The 25,605-nt window shown below is 39.7% G+C and overlaps 1 protein-coding gene and 1 long non-coding RNA gene across 3 annotated transcripts in view; both read left to right on the top strand.

Annotated features, from left to right (window-relative positions):
- The window catches only part of LOC132101326 (uncharacterized), a 963,607-nt gene that overhangs the window by 762,936 nt on the left and 175,066 nt on the right, over positions 1 to 25,605 (top strand). The window lies entirely within an intron of this gene.
- Positions 1 to 25,605, top strand: part of iqcg (IQ motif containing G) — a 53,137-nt gene that overhangs the window by 14,500 nt on the left and 13,032 nt on the right. The window contains exons 2-8 of one of the 2 annotated variants that reach the window (XM_059507111.1): positions 21,484 to 21,638; positions 21,811 to 21,939; positions 22,037 to 22,118; positions 22,375 to 22,536; positions 22,941 to 23,015; positions 24,600 to 24,731; positions 24,804 to 24,905. In XM_059507111.1, the coding sequence (XP_059363094.1) occupies positions 21,484 to 21,638; positions 21,811 to 21,939; positions 22,037 to 22,118; positions 22,375 to 22,536; positions 22,941 to 23,015; positions 24,600 to 24,731; positions 24,804 to 24,905 (837 nt within the window). The remainder of the gene's footprint in view (positions 1 to 21,483; positions 21,639 to 21,810; positions 21,940 to 22,036; positions 22,119 to 22,374; positions 22,537 to 22,940; positions 23,016 to 24,599; positions 24,732 to 24,803; positions 24,906 to 25,605) is intronic. The other variant, XM_059507112.1, reaches the window with a different exon arrangement.

Raw genomic sequence — 25,605 nt, 5'->3', positions numbered from 1 at the left:
CAGAGTCGAGTCAGCTTCCGGTGAACTCTCCAGAGTCGAGTCAGCTTCCGGTGAACTCTCCAGAGTCGAGTCAGCTTCCGGTGAACTCTCCAGAGTCGAGTCAGGTTCCGGTGAACTCTCCAGAGTCGAGTCAGGTTCCGGTGAACTCTCCAGAGTCGAGTCAGGTTCCGGTGAACTCTCCAGAGTCGAGTCAGGTTCCGGTGAACTCTCCAGAGTCGAGTCAGGTTCCGGTGAACTCTCCAGAGTCAGGGCTAGTCACCATGGACTTTCCAGAGTCAGGGCTAGTCACCATGGACTTTCCAGAGTCAGGGCTAGTCACCATGGACTTTCCAGAGTCAGGGCTAGTCACCATGGACTTTCCAGAGCCAAGGCTAGTCACTGGTGTTCTTCATAGACAGAGTCAAGTCACTGGTGATCTTCAAGGACCGATTAAAGTCATCAATGATCTTCATGAGCAAAGTCAAGTCATCAATGATCTTCATGAGCAAAGTCAAGTCATCAATGATCTTCATGAGCAAAGTCAAGTCATCAATGATCTTCATGAGCAAAGTCAAGTCATCAATGATCTTCATGAGCAAAGTCAAGTCATCAATGATCTTCATGAGCAAAGTCAAGTCATCAATGATCTTCATGAGCAAAGTCAAGTCACCAATGATCTTCATGAGCAAAGTCAAGTCACCATTAACCTTCATGAGCAAAGTCAAGTCACAGTTGATCCTCAGGAACCAAGTCAAGTCACCAACGATTTTCATGAGCAAAGTCAAGTCACCATTAACCTTCATGAGCAAAGTCAAGTCACCATTAACCTTCATGAGCAAAGTCAAGTCACCATTAACCTTCATGAGCAAAGTCAAGTCAACATTAACGTTCATGAGCAAAGTCAAGTCAACATTAACGTTCATGAGCAAAGTCAAGTCACCATTAACCTCCGTGAACTAAGTCAAGTCATCAATGATCTTCATGAGCAAAGTCAAGTCATCAATGATCTTCATGAGCAAAGTCAAGTCATCAATGATCTTCATGAGCAAAGTCAAGTCATCAATGATCTTCATGAGCAAAGTCAAGTCATCAATGATCTTCATGAGCAAAGTCAAGTCATCAATGATCTTCATGAGCAAAGTCAAGTCATCAATGATCTTCATGAGCAAAGTCAAGTCACCATTAACCTCCATGAACTAAGTCAAGTCACAGTTGATCCTCAGGAACCAAGTCAAGTCACCAACGATTTTCATGAGCAAAGTCAAGTCACCAACGATTTTCATGAGCAAAGTCAAGTCACCAACGATCTTCATGAGCAAAGTCAAGTCACCAACGATCTTCATGAGCAAAGTCAAGTCACCAACGATCTTCATGAGCAAAGTCAAGTCATTAATGATCTTCATGAGCAAAGTCAAGTCATCAATGATCTTCATGAACCCAATCAAATCACCAAAGATCTACCAGAGCCTCGTCACATCTCAGCCGAACTCCCAGAGCCTCGTCACATCTCAGAGCTCTCGTCCTATCCTGTCACGGCCAGGGAGGCCGTCAATGAGCTCTCATTCATTCCGGTCTGGGCTACGGAGACCATCCACCAACTCTCTGTCTGTCCTGTCATGGCCACGGAGGTCCTCCATGAACTAACCGCCTGCCCTGTAATGGCCAAGGAGGCCAGCTACCATCTCATCACGGCCACGGAGGCCGCTATTAACCTGTCAATGTTCTCTGTTTCAGTCCCACCTGAGCAGACTTGCGGTCCGGTGCCATTGACTCCACTGTGGTGGTCCTCTGCTTCGCCCTGGTGGGCTTCTGTCCCGTCTGCTCGGCTGTGGTGGTCCTCTGCTCCGCCCTGGTGGGCTTCTGTCCCGTCTGCTCGGCTGTGGGGGTCCTCTGCTCCGCCCTGATGGGCTTCTGTCCTGTCTGCTCGGCTGTGGTGGTCCTCTGCTCCGCCCTGGTGGGCTTCTGTCCCGTCTGCTCGGCTGTGGTGGTCCTCTGTACCGCCCTGGTGGGCTTCTGTCCCGTCTGCTCGGCTGTGGTGGTCCTCTGCACCGCCCTGGTTGGCTTCTGTCCCGTCTTCTCAGCTGTGGTGGTCCTCTGCTCCGCCCTGGTGGGCTTCTGTCCCATCTTCTCAGCTGTGGTGGTCCTCTACTCCTCCCTGGTGGGCTCCAGCTCCACCTGCTCCACTCTGGTGGGCTGCCACGCCACCTGCTCTGCCTTGGTGGACCCTTGTTCCAGAGTTAGGCCCATGGCGGGCTCCCGTTCCCGAGTTAAGCCCATGGTGGGCCCCTGTTTCCTATGCCAGGCCCAGGAGGGGCTCCTGTTTTCCTGAGTTAGGCCCAGGAAGGGCTCCAGTTCCACCTGCTCTGCCCCAGTCCACTGCACTTCCTCATGGACCTGGCCCTCCATCCCTCCCCCTGTTCCGCCTCCGCTCCACCGCCCTCCTAGATTGTTTTGAGCGCCTGGAAGCTGCTCCTTTGGGGGTGGGCTATGTCACGATTATTAGATGGAGTGCCCATGAACTTCATTAGAGGGCACTCCACTCAGGACCATTCCACCCATCAACCACCATCAACACTAGCACCTCTCATACTGTTGCACCACACCCGAACTACATTACCCATGAGTCACTGCATCACAATCACCCTGCCACACCTGCACCTCATTCATCAGCCAATTTCCTTGCCACACCTGCACCTCATTTACACACACACATAAAAGCAGCACACTCACTCTCACTCAATGCGAAGTCTTGTCTAGCCTGTCTAACATTTCCGAGCGTTTCTCCCTGTGTTTTGTCATTCCCGTGTTTGATCTTCGGACTGATTACTCCGACTCTGATTCTCTGCTGCCTGCCCCGATCTCTGCTCGTTTCTGGTTTCGACTCTGGTTATCCCTGACACACCTGACGCCATTCCTGATTTCTGCCTGTTTGACCATTCTTTAATAAAGCGCTGCATTTGGATCCGAACGTCTCTGGCTCATCATTACAGGTTTTAGTTGTGTTTGGTTTTTATTTGTGCGCGTCAGTCGTCCGTGAGGGGCTGACACGCTGTTTTGTCTTTATTTTGTCATTAAAATATCATTTGATTGTCCGCCGGTTCCCGCCTCCTTCTTCCCGATGATTATGAAGTTTGTACATCGTTACAATATATATATATTTATATATAAAATTTACACACACACGCGCTGAATTAAAATCAGAATTTATTCAATCCTTTTCATTTTCACATTTTACATTTCATTTTAAACAATGTCTAACTTTGACATATAAACGATCATCTACTGAGTAAGTGTATTTAACACCCCTGGGGTTGTTTTAAGTGTAATTAAGTCCTCTTTTCAGTGCAAACTAAAAAAAAAGTTAATTATTATGTTTAAAAAAAGAAAGTTAATGTACAAGATTAGACATAAAATCAAGAGTCTTCAGACAAATGTACTATAAATTTCAACATTTATTGAACAAATGGGCAAACTGTTAACTTTAAAAGCATATATCAGATGTGTAGAGGTTAATTAATTACATTCATTAAGTGTTGCACAGAAACATAAAATAGTTCATAAAACCCAAAATCATCAAATTTACCTAGACATGAACAAATATGACGTGTAGATTTGAGTTGTGTAGCATCCATGAATGATGTTCCTCGTTGTCCCACCACGAGCAGGTACAGCTGTGTGGCATCTTCTCTGCAATCAAGCTGTTCTTGTTAGTGCCTGTAGATAAAAGACAAAAGTAACACTCAAGGTTAGCTCTCCAACTGATTTTATTTATATTAAATGTGTTTTGAATATACCACCCATTTGGCAATATTTTGAGGCAGACAATAGGTAGTGACAGAAATGTCCAAATGTACCTTTTTGAAGATGTTTTTCAGCTTGACAGGATGACATTTTTCCAGGTCCCTTGCAGCCTTGTGATGATGTGGGAATCAAATGAAGACCAATTGATGCAATATCGCTGTCCATTCTAGATAACAGATATGACAAAATCAGTAAAAAAATAAAATAAATGCATGAACACAGACTACAGTTACAGCAAAATAGCAAAAATATAGATATTCTTATTCTGAAATATAGTCTAACCTTAGCCAATCGGTTTCTTCCTCCTTTACAGCTGACTTAGAGGTCAATTGGTTCCTTGAAGTTATTGGGAGAAGCTAGGAACTTGACTATTTTGAAAAAAGAAATAACATCTCTCTCAGGAACCATTCTGCTCAGTTGATTGTGTAGTCACACAGTGGCTCTGTTCACAACCTGGCATTAGCACACATCTTGGGTGACACATATGGCCATATACTTTTATTACAGGATTCGTTAAAAAATAAACATTTCATCAGTTTACTCAGCCTTTTGTTATCTTTGTAACACAACTGAATATAATATAATAGAATATATTTTAATAGAATATAAGATTTCTGTCCCTTAACTACCACTTTAATACTTCATAAAGATATCTAATCCATAAAGAGAAGTAATGTATATGCATCATGTGGTTTAGTCCAAATTTTCTGTTTGTGTTCCCTGATCAATGTTAAAAAAAAAAAAAATTCTGTTCATCGTAAAGTGATAGAGTCTCTTCAGAAAATTTGGTCTAAACCGCTCAATTCATTTGGATTAGTTTTATGATCTCTTTATGAACTTCTTGAAGTATTAAAGTGGTAGTTGTGTAGACTGTCGATGGAAGGAAATTATCTCATTCAAGATATCTTCATTTGTTTTGAAAATGAATCCAAGTCTTGCAGGTTTGGAATCACAGAGAGTGAAAAATTTGGACAATTTTTCCATTTTTGGGTCAACTTACCATTTATCTTTTTGCAGTTTGAGATCTTAAATTAATAATTAGTAAATTCCAGGTGTGAACATAAACTAAAATTGTGTGCCTGCCCAGTTAAACTTTAATTTTTCATATTAATTTGTGCATTTTAAATTTCTACTGCACACAGAATAATTTATGAACTGACAGGATGGATCGCAAACCGTCGCCACGGACTGTATTTTTTTCTCCTACAGGTGACGTGCCGGGCTGCGCGTACTTTCATGATACTTGCATAAACGTAACGTTAATTATCTTAAGAAAAACTTGATGTTAGCGCGTTTGTGTCTTGACACAGATATGAAATGACAGACATGATATTCAGCGCTGAGAACGAGCAAGGCAAGACAGTGGCTTATAGAAGTTTTTAAACATGCTTAGTCTCAGAGTTTTGCATTAGATAACGTCCATCAAATGACTGGTAAATGTTCCTCATTATAGCAGCTCTGGCTGCAGAAAGAATGCACATCTGCAGAGGCGAGACACACACTTCAACACGGTGTTATGAGTCAGAAAAACGAAGTTGTTATTAGCGCGTAATGAAATGCTTTCAAAAACAAATACATTTACCATTTGATGAATTCTCTCATTTGAGTAGAAAACCTACGGAATGTAAAGTTAGCTGCTTCAGTCTTCTGCGCCAGACTCCAGTAAACCAAGGCCTCGGCTGGAACAGAGACGAGAGGACGTGTCGACAAACAAAAATGAAAGAAGCGTAAAGCATAAATGACTTAGATTCCAAAAAGTTATTTTACACGTAACGTTAATTACCTTTTTGAGGAAACCGAATGATGAGAAACTTTAACGCTTCTGTAACTTACATCTCTGCTCCTCACGATCATCATTAAACCTGACAAAAACACTCACAGTTAGTAATTTCTAAATGTGTTCACCACCAATCATATTTTGAATTTATAAATAAATAAATAAAATTATCAACAAAAATGTTTTCCCAGTGTACTTTTATCAAGGGAAGAGCAATCCAACTTACCATCTCGGTCACTCGAAAAAGAATGGCGTCGTCACCTCACGAGGCAGCAGTCACTGAGGGGCGGGTATTTTTTATTCCACACTTTTAGTGTAAAAGTGAAATTACACCATATAACAACACTGAACATGATTACTATTTAACACTATAGATTTTTAATTCAACTCTTTGGGAATTAATGACTTTTAACACTGAAAGCCCTGTAAGAACCATGCTATGACTTCGTTCTTTTCAAATGAAAATCAAGCAGCCAATCAGGTCTGGCTCTTAATATTGTACCTTAACCTTTAAAAGAAATGGTACATATATGTACCTTTTAATGCTTGGGAACATATACAGGTCCTTCTCAAACAATTAGCATATTGTGATAAAGTTCATTATTTTCCATAATGTAATGATAAAAATTAAACTTTCATATATTTTAGATTCATTGCACACCAACTGAAATATTTCAGGTCTTTTATTGTGTTAATACTGATGATTTTGGCATACAGCTCATGAAAATCTAAAAAAATTAGCATATTTCATCCGACCAATAAAAGAAAAGTGTTTTTAATACAAAAAAAGTCAACCTTCAAATAATTATGTTCAGTTATGCACTCAATACTTGGTCGGGAATCCTTTTGCAGAAATGACTGCTTCAATGCGGCGTGGCATGGAGGCAATCAGCCTGTGGCAATGCTGAGGTGTTATGGAGGCCCAGGATGCTTCAATAGCGGCCTTAAGCTCATCCTGAGTGTTGGGTCTTGCATCTCTCAACTTTCTCTTTACAATATAACACAAATTCTCTATGGGGTTCAGGTCAGGAGAGTTGGCAGGCCAATTGAGCACAGTAATACCATGGTCAGTAAACCATTTAAAAGTGGTTTTAGCACTGTGAGCAGGTGCCAGGTCATGCTGAAAAACGAAATCTTCATCTCCATAAAGCTTTTCAGCAGATGGAAGCATGAAGTGCTCCAAAATCTCCTGATAGCTAGCTGCATTGACCCTGCCCTTGATAAAACACAGTGGACCAACACCAGCAGCTGACATGGCATCCCAGACCATCACTGACTGTGGGTACTTGACACTGGACTTCAGGCATTTTGGCATTTCCTTCTCCCCAGTCTTACTCCAGACTCTGGCACCTTGATTTCCGTATTACATGCAAAATTTGCTTTCAAAAAGTACTTTGGACCACTGAGCAACAGTCCAGTGCTGTGCTTCTCTGTAGCCCAAAGTGGCTTGACCTGGGGAATGCGGCACCTGTAGCCCATTTCCTGCACACGCCTGTGCACGGTGGCTCTGGATGTTTCTACTCCAGACTCAGTCCACTGCTTCCGCAGGTCCCCCAAGGTCTGGAATCGGTCCTTCTCCACAATCTTCCTCAGGGTTCGGTCACCTCTTCTCGTTGTGCAGCGTTTTTTTGCCACACTTTTTCCTTCCCACAGACTTCCCAATGAGGTGCCTTGATACAGCACTCTGGGAACAGCCTATTCGTTCAGAAATTTCTTTCTGTGTCTTACCATCTCGCTTGAGGGTGTCAATGATGGCCTTCTGGACAGCAGTCAGGTCGGCAGTCTTACCCATGATTGCGGTTTTGAGTAATGAACCAGGCTGGGAGTTTTTAAAAGCCTCAGGAATCTTTTGCAGGTGTTTAGAGTTAATTAGTTGATTCAGATGATTAGGTTAATAGCTCGTTTAGAGAACCTTTTCATGAAATGCTAATTTTTTGAGATAGGAATTTTGGGTTTTCATGAGCTTTATGCCAAAATCATCAGTATTAAAACAATAAAAGACCTGAAATATTTCAGTTGGTGTGCAATGAATCTAAAATACATGAAAGTTTAATTTTTATCATTACATTATGGAAAATAATGAACTTTATCACAATATGCAAATTTTTTGAGAAGGACCTGTATGTACCTTTTTGACCCTCAAAAAGGTACATTTATGTACCTTGAGGTCCAATAATAAGCCTTATGGGGTACATTAGTGTAGATTGTACCTTGGGGGACAGAAATGTACCCCTACTGTACCCCTGTTTCTGACAGTGTATTAAGATACATTTTAAATTCTAAAAAAAAACACAATAAGAAAAATTGGTTTGTTGTTGGTGAATTTACATTTATGGATATAGAATTACATAGAAAATACATTTTATTTATAACAAAAGCTTTGTTATTATTAGAATCAGAATCAAAGTGTCCAAAAATATATTGTTGGATATTATTTTAATAAATGTTTCAATATCTTTCCATAGATGTTCAGTATAGAAACATGTCCAAAATAAATGATAGACAGTTTCTATATGAACTTGGCAAAAATGAGCATCTTGTATCAATATTGGTTTTATATTTAATCATATATTTTTTTATTATTATTATTTATTATTTTAAATGATACTTATTTTACTTTATTGGTGAGAAAATATTTTTGTGGCAAAGACCAAATCTTTTTCCAATTAAAATTCTTAAATAAATTATTCCAGTAAAAGATTGCAGGACATATTGAGATAATATCTTGAATAAACAGGGATTTTTTCTATCTTTTTTTTTTTTCCTGAAAAAAAAACAGTAGTTATAGTAGTAGATTGAGTGTAATTTTTAAAAAGCGTACAGATTCCTGATGTTATTGCTCCCATAACTATGGTTAATTCTTTGGGAGTAACCGGCATGTTGTATTCTGAAAGAAATTCTGCATAAGTCATTAGTAAACCTTTGTCATTAAATACTGTAGCTGACTGACTAAAAGTAATCCGCTATTATAATCACAAAATAAAGTTCTATTCTTGTATAAAATATATTTTGATTGTTCCAAATAAAGAATTTATGGGGAGTAAAATTATGATTATATATTAAAGCCCATGCCAAAAGTACCTGTTGGTGGAAATTTGAAAGTTTGATAGGAAGTTTTGATAAGTTGTAGTTGCACATCAATAAAAATTGTATACCTCCAATATATGAAAACGTTCGTTTTGGGAAAATATTCCAGATGGAGTCTTGATTTTTCAAATATCGATGAAGCCAATGTCTTTGGAAAGTGTAATTAAAATATCTAAAATCAATAAAGTTTAAGTCACCTTTGTTGTAAGAATTTAAAATAACAGACTTCTTCATATAATGGCTTTTGTTTTTCCAGACAAAATCAAAAGCTCTATCAATCAATTTACATGTAGGCTTATCTACATAAAGAGATTGGGCTGCGTAAGAGAGGCGTGAAAGTCCCTCAGCCTTAGTGAGCAAAAATATTCCTTTAATAGATAGATCCCTTTAAAGCTAGCAATTAAGATTTTTCTTTGTTTTTTCAATAAGAAGATTAAAGTTTGTTGCACATCTATTTTTTTATTTAGTTATTTATATACCAAGATATTTAACAGTGCTTTTAACAGCTATGCCACAGACTGAATAGAACATTACGACTTTTAATAGGAAAAAATTCACATTTATCAATATTAAGGTTTAAACCAGAAGCTTTAGGAAATGACTGAAGGATATTTAACTACTGAGTTTTGAAAGGAGTCTTCCAAAAACAGTGCTGTGTCATCAGCCAATTGACTAATGATTAATTCTGCATATCCAACAGTGATGCCTTTTAGGTTACTCCTTTTTAACGGTATAGACGGTTTCAATGGCAACAACATAAACAAACGTTACTGCGCATGCGTGCTTTTATGGCCCTAACTTAACTTCCGGTAGACTTCCAAATAGAATCAATAACAACAGCCAAGTTCCTCTAGAGTAGATATTTTTTTTGATAACAAACAAAATATGTTTGCTGCGTAAAACAGGTGGATTTAATGAAAATGCAAATTAATTATTTCCGAGCAGGAGATGCATAAAGCGCGAGAAATAGAGGTTTCCCCAGCAACAGCTGTAAACAAAGCAGAGCTATGCTCACAAACGCTGCGTTATCGTCTTCCTTCAGAAATAGTTATATAAAAACCCCCGTGCCTCGTTTTGATATTTAAACATATAAATGTAAGGAATTATTATTATTAAACATGCAGTACGTAACGTTACTCATGTTTATTAAACGAAGCCTTATTGAAAATCGATCAGTTTTAAAATCGTGGCGAGTCTCCAAAAATAAATAAATGTATGGGAAACACATCCCACAGCACAACCACCTGAGCCCAACTTCAGTCTACTCATCACCTTGACTTTAACTGCGTTTGTAGAAGGCACCGCAGCCAGACCGACATACACAACACAGACCGGAAGTTAATTTAGGGCCAGGCGCGAGTGCGAGTTCCATTTACATATAACTTTTTAACCATCTTACAAAAATAACCCCCCCCCCCCTCAAAAAAAGAAAACATGGTCTAAAATATCAAACGCTTAATACTCTAAAAAAAAAAGAAAAAAAAAAAGATAAGGCTGATATTATAAATTAATTCAAAATAATCTAAAATGTCTAATATTAATCTTATATTATTAAATATGTGTCTATTTGGCATAAAGCCAGATTGTGTTTCATCAATGATAGAATGTAATACTCCCTTATTTTTGACCACTTTTTATAATCATTGTTTATCAAAGTTATTGGATGCCAATTATCCAATAAAGTAATATTTTAACTTGGCTTGGGAATTAAAGTGATCAGCCCTTGGCATAATGTAGGTGGAAGAAAGGATTTATTTATGCTTTCCTTAAGTACGTTTAACAAAAATGGGCTATGTTTTTACTGAACATATGATAGAATTCTGATGTTAGACCATCTGTACCCGGGGATTTATTCATTTTTAATTTAATTGCTTCCTTGATTTCTTTTAAGGTAATGGGAGAATCAGTGTTACTTAATTGACTAATGGAAAATAACGACTCAAAACAATCATGAGCATGCTGTCACACACCACTGAAGCACAGGAGACGGAGATGAGAGCTCACTGAACTTTAATGAAGAGAAAATACTCAGGGAAAACACAGCTGAGGTGATATGACGTGAATGCCCAGCATCCGAGAGACCTAACTCAAAAGCACAAGTCCTGGTGTACTTCAGGGAGGATGAGACTAGATGGCCACTGACCAACGGCTGACAAAGATGAAGATGAAGATGATCTGAGAACTGGAGATCAGGAGTCGGAGAGAAGAGAAGGTGAAACGGGAAATGGCCATCTGGCTTGAAGAGGGTTTAGCATTTAGCTTCCCAGGAGGTACTCCAAGTTGCAATGGTCAGTGATAACTTCAAACAGATGGTTAGCTCCCTCCAGCCAGTGACGCCATTCTAGCTATAAGTTCTTGATTACCGATATCATAGTTCTGCTCCGCCGGGGATAACTTCTTTGAGAAGGCGGCGCATGGATGTAGCCTTGGTGGAACACCCTGCCGCTGTGATAACACCGCTCCCAAACCTGTCGTAGAGGCATCAACTTCAACAATGAAGGATAATTCCGGGTTTGGGTGGATCAAAGTGGGAGGAGTAGTGAAGGCTAATTTTAGCTGTCTTCCGTAGGAGGGAAGTGAGGGGAGCTGCTAAGGTACTAAAGTTAACGATGAAGCGGTGATAACAATTACCAAAACCCAGGAATCGTTGAAGTTCCTTAATATAAGTGAGAATGGGCCTCTGCCGGACAGCATCCACCTTCTTCAGGTCTATTTGTATACCCCCGGCATCAATGATGTAGCCCAAGAACTGAATAGAGGAGCGGTGAAATTCACATTTTTGAATTATGAGGTACAGGTGATTTTCCCTCAGTCTTTGGAAGACCTGTGCAATATGGAGATTATGATCTGCCTTGTTCTGCGAGTATATTAGGATGTCATCGATGTAAATGATCGCAAACCGATGCAGGTAGTCCTGGAACACCTCATTCATGAAGGCCTGGAATACGAAGGGTGAGTTGGCTAGCCCATATTGCATGACCCAATATTCATAGTGCCCTGAACATCTCAACTGCAGCTGGTACCAGGGGAAGGGGATATTTGTACTGTACCGTCTGCTTGTTAGGGGCGCGATAATCAATTCATGGTCTTAAGCCTCCATCTTTCTTGGCTACGAAGAAGAAACTGGAAGCGGCAGGGAATGTAAAAGGGCGGATGTAACCCTGGCGAAGAGCCTCTTCTACATACTCTTCCATGGCCTTCTGTTCTGGTATGGATAGTGGATATACTCTTCCCTGTGCGGTGGCAAACGGGTGGCTAGTTGCTTACTAAAAACATCCTGGAATACCCTATACTCTTCTGGGACTTCTATATCATGCTGACCTTCGGGAATCTTGATAGTTGTGGCCTGGAGGAGTACCTTGGTTGATTTAGTAGTGGAAGAGGGTCTAGTAGGGAGTTGTAGACAACTTTCAAAGCAGGAGTCACTCCAAGAGAGGATGTCACCAGTAGTCCAGGAAAGGTGAGGGTTATGCTACTTTAGCCAAGTGCGTCCCAGGATGATATCTGCAGTTGATCCATCCAGCACCAGCAAGGAGATCCTTTCATAATGGGTTACCCCAATGCATAGGGTAAGGGATGGTGTACAGTGGGTAATAATACCTTTTCCGAGAGGTTTCCCCAGGATGGAGTGTACATTCATCTTCTGGCAAGGGATTTGCGGGATGTGGAACTGGCTGACGAAGTTCCTGGGAATTAAGTTTCCCGCGGAGCCCCGAGTCAATGAGGGCCTTTGCAGAAATGAAATTTGTGGCAGAGATCACTGATACATGAAAGTAGACTAATGAAGCATTTTCAGCCCTAGAGGTCAGGAAACTCACCACTGGACGAGGCGGATGAACGGGGCATTCAAACATGAGATGGCCTTCTGCTCCACAGTAAAGATAGGTGTTGTTGAAGCCGTCTTTGACGTTCAGCAGGAGAGAGATGGAAGGAGTCAACTTGCATTGGTTCGATGGCTGATGCTGGAAAATATGGCACTGGTAAAGATGGCAGATGAAGCAGGAAGGGTAGGTAATTCCAGATCACAGGCTGTTAGCCTCTGGGCTACACAAATAGAACGCTGGATCAGATTCTCCAAACCAAAGCTATAATCATAGATGGCGAGATGTAATCGGAGAGATGGGGATAGCCCCTGTCTGTAAGCTGTGATGAGAGCTGCCTCATTCCATCCGCTTGCAGCAGCTAAGGTGTGGAACTTCACTGCATACTTTTCCACAGAGGATCTTCCTTGCTTTAGGTGATATAACTGGTCATGTACAGAAAGGGAATATGCAGATTGATCAAATACCTCCTTGAAATGTGCTAAAAAAGCCTCCAGGGTACGAGTTGCAGGCCCAGCTTGTTCCCAGATGGTTTTAGCCCACATGAGAGCACGACCAGAGAGCAGTGAGATAATAAATGCTATTTTGGCTCTACCTGTGGTGAAGTGCCGAGGTTGCCACTCAAATAATAAGGTGAATTGAAGGAGAAAGCCAGCAGGGAAACAGCAGAGACTAAACACTCAACATGACATGACACATTCCAAGACAAAATAGATCCCTTAGCCCAATCAATGTGAGGGTTATGGAGCTTTAGCTAAGGATGGCCTAGAACTACAGGAGTGAAAGGAGATCGAAAAATAAAAAAGGAAATTGTCTCTCTGTGGTTACCCGAAATGGTAAGAGTCAAGGGAATAGTCTCCTTCTATACCCTAGGTAGGGAACTGCCATCAAGGGCAAAAAGAGGAGTGGAGTCTCTTAAGCATGTGAGAGGAATACCTTGCTGAAGCGCCCACTCCTCATCCACAAAGTTTCCCTCTGCCCCAGAGTCGATCAGGGCGGAGCAGAAGACTGATGGCCCAGCCCAATGGAGTTGCGCCGGAAGTGTAGTGCAGGAACTTGAAGGGATGACCTTGGTGGTAGCGCTCGCCAGTAACCCCCTCTGCCTACTGATGAGCGCTGGCTTTTACCGGACACGAAGAAACAAAGTCCTTGGTGCTAGCACAGTACATGCAAAGACGATTCAAAATCCTCCTCTCGCTCTCCTTAGGCGAGATCCGAAGGCCTCCCAGCTGCATGGGTTAGGAATCCGGGACTGCGGTAGGGGGAACGGAGTTGGCAAGGGGCGAGGAAAAGAGAGCGCCAAGCGGTGAGCTCAGTGCCGTTGGTCGAATTGCCTCTCCACCCGGATAGCTAGGTCGATGAGATCATCGAGCCGAGTGGGGATCTCGGGGTTGAGGACTTCGTCCCTCACTTCAGGAGTAAGGCCCTCCAAAAAACAAGCGACCAACGCGGGTTGATTCCAGCCGCTGGTGGTAGCTAGGGTCTGGAACTTGATAGAAAAGTCAGACTGGGTTAAGAAAGAGCGACATTGCGTTGGCTCACCCGAGTAGACCAGAGGATTATTAATCCACGGCTCTGGCGGAACGGGAGAAGCATGAGAGGTGGAAGGCTGAAGGCGCAGATTGTAGACCTGGCAGGAGAGCTCGGACATCTGAGCAGCTAACGTCTCGACGGCATGTCGGACAGCGGAGATGTCCTCCTCATGTTTTCCTAGAAGGACACCCTGGTGTTCGACGGCAGTCTGGAATGGGCTGCCACTCGCTGAGTCCATGTTCTGGTCAGATTGTTCCGTGATGGAGTAGAGAGGACTCAAACCCAAGTGTGGCTTAGATATCCATATTCCTCCTGGGAATTCTCTCCAAAATAAAAATATATAATGAAAAAAGGGAGGGAACATTTTAAAGAACAGAGTGAGAAATATTAGAGTTTTTTTAGAAAATATTTCATAGGTTATTAACAAATAAAATAAACAGTCAACAAGATAACTCAACGTAACTTTGAGGCTGCACTGTCTACTCTAATTCTGAGGAAGCATTTATGGGAGACTTTTTGGTAGCTCTTGTAGCAGGGGTTCAGACAGAGACCATTAGGGCAGCCATTACAGGAATCTTAATCAGTAGCAGGAAGTAGCAGTAAATCTCATTAGCGGGAACCTCTGTGGTGGAATTAAGTAAATTTTGGTGCTGGGTGGACATGACATGGTGGATAGCACAGAGACCAGAGCAGCCATTGCAAGAACTTTTGGGGTGTCCACAGAAACTTTAGGGAGCACTCGTAGCAGGGCAGCCAAGATCTCTGGAACTGGAGCAATTTACACAGAAAGCACTGGGAAAGGCATGACAGGAGTATCTGGGGCCCTGAGCATACATTACTAGGAGCTCAAAGTCTGGAGTAGCCTTTACAATCTTTGGGATGTCCATGGCTGGAGGAAATATTTTCTTGAACTGCTGGTACAAGTGTTAAAGGGGTCACATGATGCTGCTAAAAAGAACATTATTTAGTGTATTTTGTAAAATGAAATGGGTCTTTGCGGTTTAAGGTAAAAAACAACATTATTTTCCATATACTGTACATTATTGTTTCTCTTCTATGCCCTGAGCATACATTACTAGGAGCTCAAAGTCTGGAGTAGCCTTTACAATCTTTGGGATGTCCATGGCTGGAGGAAATATTTTCTTGAACTGCTGGTACAAGTGTTAAAGGGGTCACATGATGCTGCTAAAAAGAACATTATTTAGTGTATTTTGTAAAATGAAATGGGTCTTTGCGGTTTAAGGTAAAAAACAACATTATTTTCCATATACTGTACATTATTGTTTCTCTTCTATGCCCTGCCTTCTGAAATGGGTAGATTTTTACAAGGCTCATTGGTCTGAAAAGTGATGTGTGATCTGATTGGCCAGCTATCCAGTGCGTTGTGATTGGCCGAATACCTCCAACATGTGACAGAAATGTTTCGCCCCTAGAGGCCTAGAGTGAGCTGCGGCCTAGAGTGAGCGGAGGCAGGCTTGTGTGAGCAGAGGCAAGCGGGCTTGAGAACGGCACAGCCGGCAGATTCTACGAAGGAGCATCCATTGGGCTTGCAGCAACCACATGTGACCACCGGACCACTGGACATTCAAAATACATCCTATAGGTTACAGTTTTGTCCTTTAAAATGTGTACCGTCCCTTTCATTGGATTGCAATCGGATAAGGGGCATTTGCATCTAGTCTCAGTATGGCAGCCGCAGTAGATGGATAGGCTACCAAAATGCAACTAGCGATCTGAAACAATGGCCTTTGCACCCAAAGGGATAAGGATAAGGTGACCAGATGTCCCGTTTTTCACGGGAGTCACAATTCGTTGTTGATTAATTTAAAGGTGCAATAGGTCAGGGGTTCTCAACTGGTCCCACCATGGGACCCACATTTTCCCATGGTCATTAAGTCGCGACCCACTTTTTTAGAATTCAACCAACAAAATTTATTTATTAAAAAATAACTGTTGAAAACACTCATATATCATCTTTTTAAAAACATAACCCTACATACATACATATATTATCCCGTACAACGTGCATTTCAGAGCTTAATAAGTAACTGGACCCTGACAACCGCATGTACAAAAGTTAATTAAATAAATAAGACCACATAACATATTTAAGATACATAAGATATTTTTACTCTATTCAGAGCAAATTAATAAGAAACTAAGGAGGACCATGACAACTGCATGTACAAAAGTGAATAAAATCAATGTCAAAATCACTCAAAATAAAGTTTTCACCTAACCAGGTCATTTGTGGAAGTTAATGAGACAATTGGGGATGTGCTTTACTCTTGATAAGAGTTTCAAAGTCTGGGGTGACAGTAGACAGAGCTACTCTCAGATCATGCTCAGTGTCCAACCTGTTTCTCTGCTTTGACTTGAGCTGGACCAAGGTAGAGAAGCCACTTTCACACAAATAGGTTGTGCTGAATGGTAAGATCGTTTTGACTGCTAAAGTGGTGAGGGATGGATACTCAGTTATCACATCGCTGCACCAGAAGTGGGAAAGGCTTACCTCACCAAATCTCTTTTTCAGCGTCAGGTCACATGACAGGTCCACCAGCTGATGCTCTTCGTTGCTTGGCAACGTGATGTTTTCCACATTGATACCGAAGGGGTCGCGTATCCAGTCCATGGTTGTTTGTTTCTCTGGGAAGTAGTCGTCAAACCGAGCTTGGAGTTTAGTGAGATGCGCCCTTAAAGTTTGTTTCAAGTTATTTTTGGCCGCACTGTCCAGCTGCTGTGCTTCATAGCAAGAGTTGGGAAACATGTCCAGTCTGTCTTTGGATAAATGATTTAGCCACAGTGAGATCTTTTTCTTGAACGCAGCAATTTTGTCTGACTGTTCAAATTTATTGTGTCCTCTCCCTTGCATCGATACATTTAATGTGTTGAGGTGCTCAAAAATATCAGCAAGATATGCAACTCGTACGAGCCACATTTCGTTGTCAAACAGTTCTGCATACGGGGAGTTAGTCTCTGAGAGGAATGTGGCGATTTCTGTTTTAAGTTCGTAAAAGCGTGACAACACCTTGCCCCTTGACAGCCAGCAGACTTCTGAGTGATACAGCACCTGCATGTGCTCAGAGCCCAGGTCTTTACACAGATGTGAAAAGCAACGGCTACTTTTTGCACTCCGTTTTATGTGGTTCACCACTTTGATGACATTTGTTAAAGCTTCATCAAGTTATAGGTACCATATTCTTAGCCGCCAGTGCTTCTCGGTGCAAAAAGCAGTGGTTCCAAGTCGCGTTAGGTGCCCTCTCCAGAATTCGCTTCACCACACCGGAATGTTTCCCGGTCATAGAGGCAGCTCCATCAGTGGTGATTCCCACACAATATTCCCAACTGAGGCCCAGTGAGCTCAAATACAAGTCCAGGGTGTTAAAAATGTCCTCTGCTTTTGTAGTGGTAGGGAGGTCTCTGCTGCAGAGAAATTGTTCTTGCAAATCACCGTCCCACACATGCCTCACATAAACCAATAAAATGGCATGGTTAGCGATATCTGTCGATTCGTCCATCTGTAAGGCGTAGTAAGGGCTTGCCTGTCAAAATAAACCCTTTTTAAAATAAAAGACCAATCAAACATGAGACGCATATTAATTTTTTTATTTTTTTTTGACCAGTTTACCGAGACCCACCCAAAACACCCAACACCCAAAACCCACCAGTTGAGAATCACTGCAATAGGTGATTGTCTTCAGAAACATTTTTTTGTTAAACTGGTTGAAAGTCTTTTCACATCCCGTTAGCAATCATTAAGTTAAGTGGTTTAAATTTATTTATCTGTATTTATTAGGGGTGTAACGGTACGTGTATTCGTACCGGACCGTTTCGGTACAGGGCTTTCGGTACGGTGCACATGTGTACCGAATGAAGGAATGCAATATTTTTGTGCGCGGAACATAAGTACATTGTGTTTCCAAATGAACATATTAAGTGGCGGAAGTCTCCGCATTCAGTGCAAATCCCACCCTGCAGCTGATTCTAAGGCTGGCGACACACTGGATGCGTGGCGCAAGTGTCTCAGCTGCGTGGCGTGTCCGTTTTTAAGTCGGCTCCCATGTTAACAGGTTAGAGATTGCAGATTGCCTGTGGGAGACACGCCTCGCGGAAAACGCGTGCATGCTAGAAATAGAACTGATTGTTGCAATTGTTTCATTTTCAAAAGATGTCTACAAAATAATCAGTTCACAGAAACCATGGTCTCCTTAGTATTCACTAGGTTTATAGAGCAGCAAAGGAAACCATTCCACAATGTGCATGTTTTGAAAACATTTTCTATGCTACTAGTTTCAAGTATATATGAAGAGTTCAGATGCAAAAGCCTCTAAGTGCCATCTGAAATTTTCTTATGAGCTTTTTTTTTCAACCTCGTATTTAAGTTCAGTAATTTAACTTAAATGACAATTAATAGGTAATTTTCATTGCCAGTAATGTGAAATAAGTGAACATAAACATACAAGCTTGATAAAAATTATCATTATTGAAGGAAATTTCAGATGGCACTTAGAGGATTTTTCATCTGAACTCTTCATATTTAGAATAACCTAAATAACTGCATCAAACAGAGGGGCGTGTTTTACTAATAATTTGTTTATTTTTGCACAAGGCACTACATCGTTTTAATTATTTTGTTGTTATCAGAATACATAACACTTTAAAATTAAACTTACCAAAATAATTGAGTAAAAATTCAATAAAAGCCAATGTCATGTATGTATTTGGGGTGGTATGGAATACTATTTTATAAAGGTTTCGAGGAAATAAAAAAAAGTTAAATTACTTAAATAATTTATAAATATTGTTATTTTTAAAGTTTAATGTTAACTTATTTCTACTCAGTTTTATTTATTAATGTACCAGATGCAGTTACTCAGATTTACTACATTTTTTAGAGTGTATCCTCCATCTGTTTGCATCTGTAGATTTCTTCTAAATTCACCAATTTAGATTTCTAAATTTCAGGGGGAAAGACTCTTGATGTAAGTCAATAACTGGGGACGTTCTGTATGCAAATTAGGCGTCAACTAGTTAAAATGCGCACATTTGCATCTAATTGACAGGGAAATGCAGGTAAATAGGATAAACAAAATAACTAAAGCATATCACCTGGTGGTGATATATGCTTATTTTATTAACTTATTTTATTACATGGCTTGGTTGAATTACAATGTAGAATGCGGTCTGTTATAACCAACAGACCGCTGTGAGGAGTATAACAGACCGTTGCCATGAAAAACAGAGCATTGCTATGGACTCACAGGATTCTAACCGTAGAGACAGAGCGGACTATTTTCTTTAGCGGAAGCAATACAATCGGGTTTAACAATCGGGGGAGAGGGAGAGGGAGCGCTTCAGAACTCCTGACCTGATATTTAGATACTATATTTCAATAAATATATTTGTTTGACAGGGAAGCTGTGTGCAAACAGAAATATATATTATTTTTCAAAAATAAAAAAAAAGCATCCCAGAAAAAAGGGCACTTTCTCTCCAGGAATAAAAAGGGCAGGTGCTCAAGCCCCCTTTCATGTCTATGTGTGCACGTGCCTGGCAGCAGCAGCGCGCCAGCGCCGCGTCAGGCACGATTCTGGTGAAGCAGGCCTACAAGATGGGATTGGTAATGCTGCACTGTAATCATAGTTATTTATTTATATTTTTCATTATATTTTATTATATGATATTGGTTTGAGACTGAGAATATTTTATTTAGTGGAGAACTTTGCAGCAGTATTTTATTTCTTATTCTATTTTTTTTTATATATATATATTTTATTAAAAATATATATTTTTAAGTGTATAGTAATAAACAACCTGCAGTTTAATGTTTGCATTTCTTTCCCTTACTGTACCGAAAATGAACCGAACCGTGACTTTAAAAACGTGGCTTTGGATGCCGATTGCAGGGAGGATGGGACGTTCGCTTTCAGTGCTATCAGGCTAATGTTAGCATTTTCCAAGATCTCCTATTGCACCTTTAAAATCAGTGAAGGCGGGATAGGCAGAATCGCGATGATAAAAATGTTCTCTCTTGCGCACGCTCCACTTCTTCAGTTCTCATATACAGAGTGCGATCAGTTCTCAGTGCTCAAATACACACAAAGTAGTTCAGATGTCTATCGTGTAGAGTATCTCATGTAAATGTAGTCGGTTATGGATTAAGTGAATGTAAACAGATGGGTGAAAACTTTTGTGTGTGTGTCAGTATTACAAGATGCATACATGCATCTTAAAGGGACAGCATTAATTTATTAAGTACCTATCCGTGTCGTTAATGTTAACCAACAAAAGATATTAAATAAATGTACACATTAGGTAACCTACTGTATATGAAGAATTTGTTTAATTTGTAAACTCTGCTGCATTTTTGATTTAGTCTTAGGCGTTATCTTGAGATGAAAATTCTTAATAGTCTTAATAACATTTTAGTCATTTGAATCAGTCAGAGTTTTAATCGACAAAAAAGTAATTGCATTTTTGTCAACTTTGAGAGATTATGTTCCTGTAGCTCAAGGGGTAGAGCATTGTGTTATCAAGCACAAGGTTGGGGGTTTGAATTCCTGGGAACACGTTAGGAAAAAATTGTTAGCTTGAATGCAGTGTAAGTCGCTTTGGATAAAAGCGTCTGCTAAATGCATTAATTTAATTTAAGTTTACAACAGTTTACAACAGTTATTTCGGTAGCTATTTTATATGTAGTTTTAAAACAAAAATAATGGTAATTATAAGCTTAAATGATTTGTTCTGAAGAGAGAAAAATGAATGACTATTTTAGCTTGAAAACTACATATAAAATAGCTAACATAATAATTGCAACAGTAACAATATGTAATAGTGATAATATGTTTGAGCTGCCTGCATCGCTTGCTGCATGATACGGTGAATTAAACCCTCATCAAGCCTGCCTCCCTGGCCCTCTGAGGAACAAACCACATTCTTGCAGGGTGACAAAAACTCAAGGACCATCACATAGTTGATTGTGTATAATCCATGACACTCTGGGTCCCTTGTTTGCCAGGACTGTGAGGGGGATATCCAACGGTAGGTGTTTTGGATGATCAGGCTAGAAGTTTTAAGATGGTTAGCACAGTCCATTCATCTTTTGAAAAAATTAATTTCACTTCATGACATCTTTAACTGCCATTTGATCAACAAAACAAAAACAATGCACGTGTGTAGAGACAATTCCACTCATTAAACCTGAACAGACTATGGACATAATAGTGAATGGATGGGGAGAACACAGGGCAAAAACTGTTTGCTACAGCTGCATAAGGTCTCATTTGTTCCTACTTTAAGACCATCCTCCACACGGAGTAACTACACATGATGTTTCTTTGTCTCTGTCATTTTATATAAGTGCAATAAATAGTCAACAATAACAATAGTCTCATGGTAAACATGCCATCCTTCTTTTTTGTTTTTATCTTCCAATCATGTTTTTCTCTTGTTTTTACTACATTCTATATCACTCTCTTTATTTAGAAGCAAAGGACCGAACTGCATCTGAAAACAGCTCGACTGATGGCTGGGAGCAGTTTGTCTGATTTCACAGGAGAATTACACCAATCCCAAAAACAACTTAGTATTCAGGAGAGGCTATTTACTCCTGACAACCTGGCCAAATTGCAGAAAGACAGGTGAGTACACATCACTATCGTATACTGTTGCTACACTATATGTAATTAACACATTTGGCTATTGTTTTTTATTTAATGTCATTCTGCATACATTTTGAGTTTGAGCTCACATTTTATTGTATTTTTATAATGTTTCATAAACCATTTCAATGTAATCTATGATCCAATATAGGCAGTTTGTGTCAGATGTGGTAAATGGGCTAATGGTTGACCTGCAGGAGAAGAACTCTTTTCAGAGTCTCTTTTCAGCAGTAGAAGAGGAGCGAAAGAAGAAAGCCCAGCTTCTGGAAATAATAAACAGGTCTTAACATGAAGTGACCAATCATTCACCCCAACATATTACATGATTATAATATATAACCTAAAACAGTAAATATGCACCACATTGTAAACTGTAGGGAGGAAGAGGGTCGACTCAGGATTAAAGCACTGCAGAAAGAGTTACTTGACATTCACAAGCAAAAAACAGAGGAGTGTGTGGTAATCTCCTATTTTTTTTTCCTACAAACTTTTTATTAATTAATATTTAATTTGACTTGAAAACCATTTATTTAATATTCCCACAGTTGTGATTTTACTGTGCATAATATAGAGATGTTTGAACAATATGACAATTGTTTCAAAGTTTTCAAAAAAAAGTATGGCATTGTCCTCACCTACGAACTTTGGTCAAAAATTTTAGACAAATATGCATGTGGCTTATGCAGTCTTGCTGAAAGGTCTGTTTTCTTCTCAGAGGCTTGAAGAGTTGGTGGCCTACCTGAGAGACCAGGTACAGGACATAAGGATGCGGTCAAACCGACAAGGGAAATTCGTGAATAGCTGTGCTGAACAGCTGGTCTGCCAGGGACTGAAAGTCAACAGTCAGAAAGAGAAGGAACTGGAGGATGAAGTCGGGGTGTGTATCTATATAGCTGCATCATGTTGAGCCCTAGAAACTACAAAGAAGTAGAACACTATAGCAACACCCTTGTGTCAACCCAGAATATTTATCCAACACTTAAAGCTGTAACACAAAAGAAGATAATTTGAAGAATGTTGGTGTCCATTCAAACATTTGAGTCACACGTCTTGATGCTCTTATTGAAGAAATATTGGAGGACAAAAAAAAATAGATGTCAATTCCTAGGTACTTTTAACTGTTGAAGACACTGCAATTGTTTTTACAACAATATGATCAAATGACAGTAATTTCATAAATTCAGAGTTTAAAAAAATTACAAGTTTAATAAGTCATAATTATAGTAATTACAATAATTCTAACATACCAAAATACATACACATTTTAATATGCAAACTCAGATCCTGCAAGAGAGAACTGAAGAGGAAAAGAATGTTCACAATGAGTTGGAGACTTTCCTTAAAAGACAGCATGCAGTGAGTACAACTTTATTTTATGAAGTTTAATTAATAAAGCTTTGTAAAACAAACTAGATTTGTACTTAACAGGGTTGTGTACCTGTGAGAACTGAATGTACCCTAGTTGGTGTGTAGAGCATGAGCATCCAATCTTGCTTCTAAAGGACCATGGTGCTCTGCAGAGTTCAGCTGCAACTCTGAATGAACTAATAAAGGTCTTCATGATTACTAGGTGCTTCTCAATTGGAAGGTTGCATTGTAGGCTGTGTCCTGCTTAATCCAGTACCTCTGAGGCTTCTAAATATGCTGAAAGAAGGATGCAAAATAACTACTGCTCTCCAATGATCTTACAAATTCAGACAGCCTTCAACAACGCTTTATGAAGCTGCAGCCAAGATATGTTGCCTTCAGATAAAAATAAATAAATAAATAAATAAAACAACACAGCAGACTTTCAGGAAAGTTTATCTGGGCAGGTTGGAACTGAAATTTGCTGGATATTGGCCCACCAGGAGCAGGATTGGATACCACTGTTACTGAGGCTGACATAATAATACCTAGGTAAACACCATATGACAACCTATGGGCTTTTTCATAAACTTTTAAGAAGTACCTATAGAAATGTGTTTCTAATTTATTCTGTATTTAAATATTTTAACCCTAATTTTAATGATTATAATGAACTTAATTTCCCTTACTGCTCTAATTTACAAGGAAAGATATTCCAAACAACAACAAAACCACTTAGAAAGTAAGTAGCTAGTCACAGCTGTTTCCTGAAACTGTAGTAACATGAACGTTGGTTCAACAATATAGAACTGTCATCAATGGCAATAATATTTCTGCCAATTAGCCAATGAACAGATTCAAGATCGCAATAAATGTCAGATTATTGTAGTTAAATGGTTACTCCACACCAAAAAAAGAACATTTTGTCATTAATCACTTACCCCCATGTCATTCCAAACCTGTAAAAGCTCTGTTCATCTTCGGAACACAATTTAAGATATTTCGGATTAAAAACTGGAGGCTTGAGACTGTCCCATAGACTACCAAGTAAATAACAGTGTCCATAAAAGGTATAAAAAGTCGTCGTCAGAATACTCCATCAGCCATCAGACGTGCAATCTAGGTTATATGAAGCGATGGAAAGAATTTTTGTAAGCGAAGAAAACAAAAATAATGATTTTATTCAATAATTCCTTTGGCAACGGTCTCTGTGTCTCTCCATACCACTGTGCTGTCTCTTCTCATAAAATAGTAGTAAACATTGATCTGATAAAAATAAGTTTAAAACCAAATGTTACCAGGTAGTATGTGATTTTGAAAACAATTAAGGTTTCAGGAAAAGGCAAATCATTGAACTATGTATGTAACAACAGAATTTGCAACCACAGTGTGGCTAAAAATTTCATTTCAGGCTAACAATTTTCATTTCAGAATGCATTCTGGAATTCTGAAGTCTCAACAGAATTTCTATGCTGCTTTCAGTAAAACTTTACTAATGACTTTGCTAATTATTGGTGGTTAGGCTCAACTGTTTGCAAGACATCCAAATCCTTTGGAATGCATTGCTGTCACTGAACTTTTCGTCCCTACAAGAATTTACAGGAAAAGTTACAGTTTTGGATCCAGCGGTATGAAAAAGACATGGAGAAGAAGGAGCAAGAGATCACTGCTCTACAGAATAAAAGAAACGTCAGCCAGGCACGAATTCAGGAGCTGTCCAAGAAGGTTTTTATATAAAACACATCAGCACTACAAGTTTACTGTCTCCTGATACTAAAATACCTTTTTGTACCTCAGTGCAGAGACATGCAAGAAGTTATCATTGAGGACAGGACAGAGAAGGAACGCTTGCGTGCAAAGCTGGAGAAGGAGCAGAAGGAGAGAGATGCAGCAACTAAGGTAAAATGTAGCTTCATAGATTCTAGATTCTAGAAAAAGTAGGTCAAAGGAAAATGACTATGAGAAGGTATATCATTTTATTATGTAATTACTTTTGAGTAGTATATGATGCAAATTGGTATTTCAGGGCTTTATGGAACTGAACCATGTATGCAAAAGAACTGCAGTCATTTTTAATTCTTTGTGGAAAACAGTCAGTTTTGATCAACTTGCATTTGTACAATTCAGAATTTAACTGAGAGTATAAATTCGGTCCCGAAGTTGAGTTTAATTAGCAGCCATCCACGGAATGGTGCGTTCATAGTATTATTATTCTTCTGTTTATTCTGCTTCTTTTTCTGCTCTTGAGTGTATGGCAAGCCCATACAACCGCTTGTGGAAAAGTTCTGAAACTCGTTCTATCCTTACGAAAAAGAAGTTTATACAAGTGCACTATTAGTATAAACTTCTTTTAAACTAAAATAGGAAAGTATGCTTTTAGTTTACTTTTTATGTACTTTTCAGAAATGGGCTTTATGTACTCCTCAAAATAACTCCTTAAAATTACATTAATGTATAGTTGTCTAATACTTACAAAAAGTCTAAATATATTTGAGCAATACTTGTGCACCTAGAATCTGTGTTTTCATTGCTATATGATAGAGGGCGCTAGTACACATCTTCTGTACAGAATTTCCACAAAAAAAAAAAAAACACCAGT

Source organism: Carassius carassius, chromosome 23 (assembly GCF_963082965.1).
Source record: "Carassius carassius chromosome 23, fCarCar2.1, whole genome shotgun sequence".
In the NCBI taxonomy this organism is placed as follows: Eukaryota; Metazoa; Chordata; class Actinopteri; order Cypriniformes; family Cyprinidae; genus Carassius; species Carassius carassius.
The sequence above is the reverse complement of the archived record's forward strand: the minus strand, read 5'-3'. Positions and strand labels throughout refer to the sequence as shown.